The sequence below is a fragment of the Tachysurus fulvidraco genome, chromosome 7, assembly GCF_022655615.1.
Source record: "Tachysurus fulvidraco isolate hzauxx_2018 chromosome 7, HZAU_PFXX_2.0, whole genome shotgun sequence".
In the NCBI taxonomy this organism is placed as follows: Eukaryota; Metazoa; Chordata; class Actinopteri; order Siluriformes; family Bagridae; genus Tachysurus; species Tachysurus fulvidraco.
Window position 1 is genome coordinate 18,544,555 of NC_062524.1, and position 10,000 is coordinate 18,554,554.

Below are 10,000 nucleotides of genomic sequence, written 5' to 3' on the forward strand. Positions count from 1 at the left end.
ACACACACATCACATTCTAATTGTCATTGATTAACCCTGTTAATGTTAGGGGTTGTATTCTTCCTGCCACACATGACTGTATTATAATGATAAATATGATTATTTATTACATATCTTTTAAAGATCAGTTCTTGTATTTGGTCAGTTATATAGATACTGATTTGGTGTAGACACAAATCACTTGGCTTGATGGCGAAGCTACCGAGAAGGTGGCTTTAAGAAGATTACAGAACAAATCCACAAACCTCTTGAATATATCTTGACCTTTTTTTCTTGATGTTTTTTTTTTTTTTTTTTGCACCACTATTCTGATCTCTCTGTGGATGAATAACATTTTCATCTCCTCTAACGAAGCCACATTTCATCTTTCAGCTCTTTTCTTCTCAAACACTGTCTGTTTGTCCTTCCACAAACGCCATCTTTCTAATCAAACCTGTGACTTTTTGAATTTTTCTTCTCCGAGGGGTAAATTCCAAATACTCCGCTGTGGTACTCGACTGATTATTATTATTTTATTTTTTTAACTTGAATCATTGTGGATTGTTAACTACTTCTTTGTAGCCTTTGTGCATCTGTTAGTGAAAAGAAGTGAATGAATTTTGAATCCATTATTTTTTACTATTGTTCTTTTTTTATTCCAAACAACACTTAATTTTTTATATTCAACCGTCTTCTTCTTCTTCTTCTTTTTTTGCAAACCAAAATTTTATTGCTGCTAATTGTGAACATCGGTTAAACATGCCAGAAAAGCCATAACGTTGTTACACTGTTGTACTAAAGCATGTGCGCAGACACACACACACACACACACACACACACGCTGGTTTGAGTACATGAGGAACATCAAACACTTGCGCTCTTGGCAGTAGACCAGACTGGATGTTATGAAAACCTTTGACTGTCTATTTTGACAAAGGGAAAAAAATTCTCCTATCCTATGTATGTGTGTTTGCCTGTGTGTGTGTGTGTGTTTGCCTGTGTGTGTGTGTGTGTTTGCCTGTGTGTGTGTTCAGGTGCACTGCAGATTGATCGCAGTGAAGAAACCGATCAAGGGAAATACGAGTGCGTGGCTACGAATAGCGAAGGGACTCGTTACTCAACATCCGCTAACCTCTACGTCAGAGGTGGGTTCAGTAACAGTTAAACAAGCTTAGATGTAAACAAACACATTCCTCGTTTACTCCTGATGGACGCTGTCGATTAGCGATGGTCACGAATGTAGCAACACAGAGTAATTATTTTATTGCATTACTATGTTTGGTCTGTATAAGTTTCTGTATGTACTGTAACAGTAGATTACTAACACATGAATAATCTAGACAGATGGAGACCCTCTGAAGCACTGGCCTGGAGAACCAGCTCACGGTGCCACCAGTTTAAGAGCCAAACTGTTTTGATCACCAACATCCTTCTGTTATACATTTACTCTCAGAGACCACATTGTTCCTCTGCTAAAAGGCCGTTCGTCAGCTTTCTGCTGCTTGAACTACGCCAACTTTGACAAATCAAACTAGTTTAGTTAGGAAAATAGCACTTTGTGTCTGTGTTTAAATGCCTTTCACTTCTCTTGCTCACCACCTGGAGATAGTGCTTTGTGTTCTGAGATTTACTCTTTTTTTTTCTTTTCCCTATGCTGTTATTATCTCTCTCTCTCTCTCTCTCTCTCTCTCTCTCTCTCTCTCTCTCTCTCTCGCTTTTCTCCCGCTTCTCTTCCTCTCTTCAGAGCTGAGAGATGGTAAGTCTTGTAAACCAATTTAAATCCTAATCCCACTGTTATCTCGAATTTATAAGCATTCATGTCTAAGCTCGTTACCATGCACGAGGTGCTTATATATGCTCATTCTGTACAACCATAAATATCGTTATTTAACCTGTATTTCATGTTGCACTTTGAGAACCACTGCTCTACACAACAACGACTCCCGATTCCAGATTTAAAGAAAAGATCCTATTTCTAATTAGTATATAACAACAAGCCCATTTCCAGTACAACTAACGACCGATCTGTTCTCACTCTGACAGTGCGCCGGGTCCCTCCGCGCTTCTCTGTGCCGCCCATGGATTACGAAGTCATGCCTGGAGGAGGGGTGAACATCACGTGCGTGGCGGTGGGCGTCCCCATGCCGTACGTGAAGTGGATGCTTGGAACGGAAGACCTGACCCCAGAGGATGACATGCCCATCGGAAAGAACGTGCTGGAGCTCACGGACGTGCGACAGTCAGCCAATTACACCTGTGTGGCCATGTCCACTCTGGGTGTCATTGAAACTGTCACACAGATCACAGTCAAAGGCAAGCTTATGATTCAGAGTCACAGTGACGCATTGGTACATCATTAAACACAGAGGTCAAGTTGTCGCTCAGCGGATGAGAGCAAACGGTTAAAAGTGCACATGTTCAACGAAAAGGAAAAATATGGGTCTTAGTCAAATCGTATTGTAATATCAAGCCTCTTTGCTTTCTTTTCCAGCCCTTCCAAATCCTCCAGGAGCTCCGGTTGTCATGGAGCGTTCAGCCACCAGCATAACCTTGATGTGGGACAGTGGGAACCCGCTTCCTGTTTCCTATTACGTCATCCAGCACCGCCCCACTTCCTCCCATGACCCTTTTAAAGAGATTGACGCCGTGGCGACAACACGGTACAGCGTCGGTGGCCTCAGCCCCTACTCGTACTATCACTTCCAGGTCATAGCGGTCAATTCCATCGGCCGCAGTCCTCCGAGTCCTACCGTGGAAGCTCGAACAGCAGAGCAAGCCCCAAGTTCTGCGCCGCGGAGAGTCAGAGGACGAATGCTCAGCGTGTCCACGGCAATGGTGCAGTGGGAGGAGCCAGAGGAGGCAAACGGACAGGTGGTTGGCTACCGGGTTTACTATACGTCTGATCCATCGCTGCAAGTCAACCAGTGGGAAAAGGAGATCGTTCGTGGAGCAAATTTCCTCACAATACAGGATCTAACACCAAACAAGACCTATTACATTAGAGTCCTGGCTTTTACTGCAGTGGGAGATGGTCCTCTCTCCAGCGACCTGCACATCATTGCCAAAACCGGAGGTGAGTGTGTGTTTGTGTGAAAATCCAGCACACACACTGCAAGATCTTAACCCCATAGTTGCTGAAACAAGTCTTCTGATCTTGATTTTTCACACAATAAATACATCAGTAGGTTAATTAGGCAGTAATTATTATAGTTCATGTAACTCATTTGTTGGAAAACATTTAGGGAGCTTTTTTTATGTGGGGCTTAATTAAGAAAACCCATAGCAGCTTATGTTTCTCGACCACCTTGGTCTAACCGTGTCGCTCGTCCACACAGATACAAGGCATTTTGAAGCAAATGCACCCACGAAGCTGATTTTATAGTTGCTCCGTTTGTTAGGAAACTTTTTGGGAAGTGCAAGTTTCGTTCCATGCGGAACAATATATAGCAGCAGAAAGTGAGTCACAATCGCAGACGGGTCGAGAAGACCGCGTCCATTTTTTCATTTTGTAATGTTTCCCAGAAACAGGCAGAGCTGTGTATAGAAACGCCTGTATTTCACCTAATACAGACGGTTCAGTATGTGTCACACTAATTTCTCACAGACTGCAGCATTTTATATATATTTTGTCATGTTCAGTATGTGATGTCATTTCTCTGTCTCCTTTTCCAGTTCCTTCTCAGCCCACAGAGCTGAAAGCAGAGGTGAAGTCAGAGACGAGCGTACTGCTCTCCTGGCTTCCTCCAGCTCACAGCGGCACCGACGCCATCATCGGATACGAACTCATATACAGGCTCGGAGACCAGCCTGAGCAGGTGAGCTGTACCTGTCCATCACAGTAATGCAGCGAGAGTGAGAATAAGTCACTAATCGTGCCTCATTTGTTTGTGGGGTGATGCTGTAGTGACACACTGAAAAACATGATGTGTGTCTAAGTCATGTGCTACTAAGGGCCTTAGTTTTCTTACGAAGAACAAAAACGTTAAAGCAGACTGAAGCCCCATCAGCTGTGATACCATGTAACATAACATCTAACCGATGTCTAGTATACAAGTATATTTTTAATACTATTTGTAATCATTACATCAATATGTCCAAATGTGGTTTATTCCAACAATACAGCTTCGAGCGGGTTTTTAATAAGCTATTTTGAATCGAATCTGAATAATATATCTTTGGATATCTATGTAGCTCCTCACGGTGGGTCAACAGCAGGATCCAACACCCACGGATTTGTTTCTTGAGAACAAACTCGCGCATATATATATAAATATATATATATATATATTTATATACTGTATTTATATTTATATACTGTATTTATATTTATATACTGAATTTATATTTATATATATATTTATGTATTATATACTGAATTATAAACCTTTTCTTCTGCAGAAGATCGTGTTCGACCCCAGCGCCAGCTACGTGCTAAAGAATCTGAAGCCCTTCTCCACCTACACCTTTCAGTTAGCAGCACGTAGTAAACACGGCGTGGGAGCCTTCACCAGCGAGCTCAGCATACAGACTCCTCAAACCTGTATGTACACACTCACACACACACACACACACACACACACACACACACACACACACACACACACACACACTCACACACACAAACATACAGACAGCACTTCCATTATGAGAGGAACATGTTTGTATTGTCATCACACCAGGGTTAAGTGGAAAATAACAGTCAAGTCGTCACTCTGTTGAAGAAATGTACACCCTGTTAAAAACATGTTACTGGCTTTGTGTGTGTGTGTGTGTGTGTGTGTGTGTGTGTGTGTATTTATACCACAGCACAGTTAAATTCTCAAATCTGTTTAGTCAGAAGGTGGGGATCATGTTCTGTACGTGTGTGTGTGTGTGTGTGTGTGTGTGTGTGTGTGTGTGTGTGTGTGTGTGTGTGTGTGTGTGTGTGTGTGAACATGGGCAGCAGGTGTGTTTAGGTCCACACACTGCTCTCTACACTATGTACTGAGAGGGACTGTTTAGTTCTTTTATGAACACAGGATTGCCACTGATGGCAGATTGCTGTGGTATAAGTGGAATAAAACGCTTCAGTACATACAGTAATCCCTCGCCACTTCGCGGTTCAAGTTTCGCGGTGCATCGCTGATTTTTCAATAATATTAATCTAAAAATAAAAATAATTTCCCAGGATGCCAGACAAAGAGAGAAACTCTCTCAGAGGCTTTGTACATACCCACAGGCACTCAGACAAGGCACATGATTGGTTCCCGGCGGGAGATCTGAGTTGATTGGCTGCGCATCATCGCATCCTCTCCCAGCTTCTTCCCTTGTATCTTGCCACTCTCGTTCACGCTGTCAACTGTGTCTCGTGTATTGTGTTCGAAATTAACTTTTTGTTAAGCCCTTACAATGCCTCCTATATGCCGTGCCCCTGCGAAAGATTCCTTTAGTGAGCCCAAGAGGAAGAGGAAGATGATGACCATCAATGAAAAGGTCAAACTTAGGGCCAATCCTACTTTGCGGATTTTCACCTATCGCGAGGGGTTCTGGTCCCCATTAACCGCGAAAAACGAGGGATCACTGTACTGTTATTGCAAAATGAATCATTAATGAATCATTTTTTTCTGTATTCTGACAGCTCGATTGTATTTTTATTAATAAACCTAATCAGGTTATAAATTTAATCATCAGGTTTAATTATCAACTTATACATTTAAAGAAATTTTAATTAAATGCTCTTTATATATTTCATATAGAGACCGATAAACACTTCGGAACGCATTAAGACGTACTGTAAGCTGTTACTATATAATCATCATTCCGACTGTAATGCGTTTAACTTGCCATATAATGAACCTCATACCTGATCTGTATGGGCTGAATAAGCTACAGCATGGCAGCCTAGACCTTGTGTTCTGCTTCAACACAGCTGATTAAACTCGCTGGTGAATTATTAAGGCCTTCGCGAGCCGAGTGATGAGTGTTCGAGTTTGCGTTCCAAACCACGCAGCTGAGTCAGAAACTGTGGAAAATGTCCACAGTGGGTATTTCGTCTTCCTAATGGCGTGTCTGTTTGACGTGCCGAATTAACAGAAAACAAGAAAAGGCTCCAGGCAGTGGCACACAATGCCCAGCTCATTTCGGGTGAGTCAGGTATAATGTAGTGTATAAAAACGTATGTAATAGATATATAGAGAAAAGGAAAGGAGGCAGAATGGAACAGCGTGATTGGGGGAGATAAAGGTGAGTTTATTGTCAAATATTCTTTTACTCAGTCTCTTTGCTTTTATGCACAGACATGAATCTAGAGATACTCACGATATTTGTGTTAAATATAATATTTTATGACGTAATAACACCATATACATCTGTCTGAAACCATCATCATTGTCATTGTCCACGTCATTGTCCTTATAATCTTCCAAAATGGCCCATAACTCAGATTTCGACTCACTCAGCCCACAAAGTCGTCACATTGCCCCGCACTGCCGACGAGCTCGGCTCCACCGCCATTCCTGGGGAAAGCGGGAATGTTACGTTGTTCTGTTCGATCCACGGCATCGGGACAAAAACAAAGACGAGGTGTGAATCCGGAACGCTCCACCGTACAAAAGTCACTGTTACACTAAGGGAAGATGGTCGGTTTTCTCTATCAGAGGTAGAGGCAGGACCAACACACCGTGGCCGGTCAGTTGTCTTTAAACACTCGAATCCTCTCTCTGTTGGACATCTCAAAACAGCGTTCTCTCGGTGCCCCATGGACTTTAATATACTCTAGGAAAAAATATCTCTGCATTTTTAGCCTGTCGAATTTTTTTGTTTATTCTATAGACCGATCAAACCTTCTATTCATCCTGACGAACGAGACCAAACTTTTCATCCTGTTCTCCTGAAACTTTCACCTTGGTGACCTGGTTTGATCTGTGAGATTCTTACTCAATTCCCTGTATCTCAGAACGCCACCGGTGTTTCCTGTATCTCACAACGCCAACGGTGTTTCTTGTATCTCACAACGCCACCGGTGTTTCCTGTATCTCACAACGCCACCGGTGTTTCCTGTATCTCACAACGCCACCGGTGTTTCCTGTATCTCACAACGCCACCGGTGTTTCCTGTATCTCACAACGCCACCGGTGTTTCCTGTATCTCACAACGCCAACGGTGTTTCCTGCATCTCACAACGCCAACGGTGTTTCCTGAGGCTTCTCTGCGGATCGACTCTGCAAGCGCCTCATGGTAACCTCCTGCTGCTGAGCCACCACACAGAAGGATAGGTGACTTTTGCAAGATGGTGTTCTGGAGAAAATGAGGGATGTCCTAGTGTTCCTGCTAAGTCACAGGTAGGAGACCACACACACACACACACACCAAGGTTTACAAGACTCCACTATCACTGAACAAATCTCTTTGACCTCTGAACTGTGTAATTTTATAAATCAATCATCATCTGTCAAAATATATGAGAAATGAATTCAGTCTAGAAGACGGTTTTGTGCAATAAAGTGCTAGCATGATTTACGACGGTGCCGGTCGCAGTTATTTATATAGCAGCCTCCCACACTCTATAATATTCAGTGCGTTCTTTTATTCGTGTGTAAAAATCCAACATAAAGCCTCCTGTGTATTCTCCCCAGTGCCTACAATCCGCTCGTCAGCACCGGTGTGGCCCGTGCCCCGAGGTCACACCTGTCGCCATAGCGACGACCTCAGAGCTCAACGTTTTCAAAACCGACTAAAAGCAGAGCAGACTCAACTTTCCTCAAGAGTCGTGAAATATAACTCGGTCCTCATGCGGTGTACAGTAACAGTGACCAGAGCGAGGAACTCCTCCATCTATCCTTAAAAGCTGAGCCATAATTCTCATACAGTGTGTGTGTGTCACCGTGTGTACAGTGTGTGTGTCTCCGTGTGTACGGTGTGTGTGTGTCACTGTGTTTTCAGTGTGTGCATATCACCCTGTGTACAGTGTGTGTGTGTCACCGTGTGTACAGTGTGTGTGTCACCGTGTGTACAGTGTGCGTGTCACCATGTGTACAGTGTGTGTGTCACCGTGTGTACAGTGTGTGTGTGTCACCGTGTGTACAGTGTGTGTGTGTCACCGTGTGTACAGTGTGTGTGTGTCACCGTGTGTGCAGTGTGTGTGTCACCATGTGTACAGTGTGTGTGTCACCGTGTGTACAGTGTGTGTGTGTCACCGTGTGTACAGTGTGTGTGTCACCGTGTGTACAGTGTGTGTGTGTCACCGTGTGTACAGTGTGTGTGTCACCGTGTGTACAGTGTGTGTGTCACCGTGTGTACAGTGTGTGTGTGTCACCGTGTGTACAGTGTGTGTGTGTCACCGTGTGTACAGTGGGTGTGTGTCACCGTGTGTACAGTGGGTGTGTGTCACCGTGTGTGCAGTGTGTGTATGTCACCGTGTGTACAGTGTGTGTGTGTCTCCATGTGTACAGTGGGTGTGTGTCACCGTACGTACAGTGTGTGTGTGTGTCACCGTGTGTACAGTGTGTGTATGTCACTGTGTGTACAGTGTGTGTTTGTCACCGTGTGTACAGTGTGTGTCACCATGTGTACAGTGTGTGTATGTCACCGTGTGTACTGTGTGTGTGTGTGTGTGTCACAGTGTGTACAGTGTGTGTGTCACTATGTGTACAGTGTGTGTATGTCACCGTGTGTACAGTGTGTGTCACCGTGTGTACAGTGTGTGTGTGTCACCGTGTATACAGTGTGTGTGTCACCGTGTGTACAGTGTGTGTGTGTGTCACTGTGTTTTCAGTGTGTGCATATCACCCTGTGTACAGTGTGTGTGTCACTGTGTCTGTCGGGCATTCCGTTTGTTTGTGTGTTTGTTTATTTATTTTTGGGGTCGAAGTCCACCAAAGTCACGCTCTAAGGTGAGGCACCTGCCCAAAGCTGTATATATTATCAACTCGGACACAGGTTTGCCAACAGGAATTCATTTTCTCTCTGATGACGTCACGTTGTCAGTAAACACCAGGAAAAGGTTTGTCAGCAGTTCCAGGTTGTTCCTGCAATTCTGAATCACGCTGCATTCACAGCTGTACCTCCTGAAAGTGTTTTGTCTCATATTTGTGACTAAACATTGAACAGTGTTTTTTTTGTGTGTGTGTGTGTATGTGTGTGTGTGTGTGTGTTTTTCATAAGTGTTTGCTGTGAACTTCCATGTGAAAGCTGCTATGAAGAGTTCAGTATGGCTTGCCTGGGAACCACGAACCTCACAGAACAAACCTTCGACTTTTATTGTAAGTAAAACACAATAAAAGTGAGGCGTTTAGCAAAGGTTTAGAATCGAACGTCACCTCATGCATATTCAAACTTCACTGATGTAATGTTCGTGTCTGCGTCGACACCCAGATCTCATACGGCGACGGTCGCAAATTGGAGGTAGACGGGCGTCTCGGTCTGCAGCGCGTCGCCGAGTTAAAGCCGCAGTCACTCTACACGTTCCTCCTGAGTAATAAAGCGGACGGCAAAGAGGGGCTACAGCACCGCTCCGACGCCATGACCGCTCCGAACCTGCTACCTAGAAAACCTCAGCTAGTGGAGAAGAGCAGCTCCGAGAGCACTGCTACGCTGCAGCTGCCCTCCGTGCATACACACACCCCTGTCAGGTCAGCCTCACACCAGTAAAACACTTCATATCCTCAATGCTGATAATGTTACTGCCTCGTACACAAAACGATAAGATCTTAAGCATATGAATTATTTTCCCTCAGCTTTCCCTGTCATTAGCAGACAGATAAGACGGGGTTAATAAGTTCATGTAGCGTTTACTCTCATCCTGAAATTCAGTAGTCAGATCTAAGCGTCGTTTATTTGATTATTTCACCAGTTATTTTTGTCAACAAGGATGTGATATGCGCAATAATCAGGGATAAGCCTTCTCGTCTTTCAGAGATTAACAGACATCAACGGACGAGAGAGATAACGTGGATTGTTTTGGAACGGTTTCTCATCTAATATGATGAGCAGGCAGCCATCAGGTAAATTCTGTGTCTTGTATTCAGGGGTTTCTACATCATTG

At 43.9% G+C, this 10,000-nt stretch overlaps 1 protein-coding gene across 16 annotated transcripts in view; it reads left to right on the top strand.

Moving 5' to 3' along the window:
* ptprdb (protein tyrosine phosphatase receptor type Db) overlaps positions 1–10,000 on the top strand; it is a 64,221-nt gene that overhangs the window by 40,263 nt on the left and 13,958 nt on the right. For 10 of the 16 annotated variants that reach the window (XR_007143621.1, XM_027174537.2, XM_047816824.1 and 7 more), the window contains 9 exons: positions 1,014–1,124; positions 1,724–1,735; positions 2,023–2,292; positions 2,471–3,052; positions 3,652–3,794; positions 4,378–4,519; positions 9,121–9,218; positions 9,331–9,587; positions 9,984–10,000. The exon at positions 9,984–10,000 is cut by the window's right edge and continues 77 nt beyond it. Coding sequence is in view for 15 of the 16 variants with exons in the window: in XM_027174537.2 (XP_027030338.1) it covers positions 1,014–1,124; positions 1,724–1,735; positions 2,023–2,292; positions 2,471–3,052; positions 3,652–3,794; positions 4,378–4,519; positions 9,121–9,218; positions 9,331–9,587; positions 9,984–10,000 (1,632 nt within the window). In the remaining variant the exon portion in view is untranslated. The remainder of the gene's footprint in view (positions 1–1,013; positions 1,125–1,723; positions 1,736–2,022; positions 2,293–2,470; positions 3,053–3,651; positions 3,795–4,377; positions 4,520–9,120; positions 9,219–9,330; positions 9,588–9,983) is intronic. The other 6 variants (XM_047816823.1, XM_047816827.1, XM_047816825.1 and 3 more) reach the window with 1 other exon arrangement.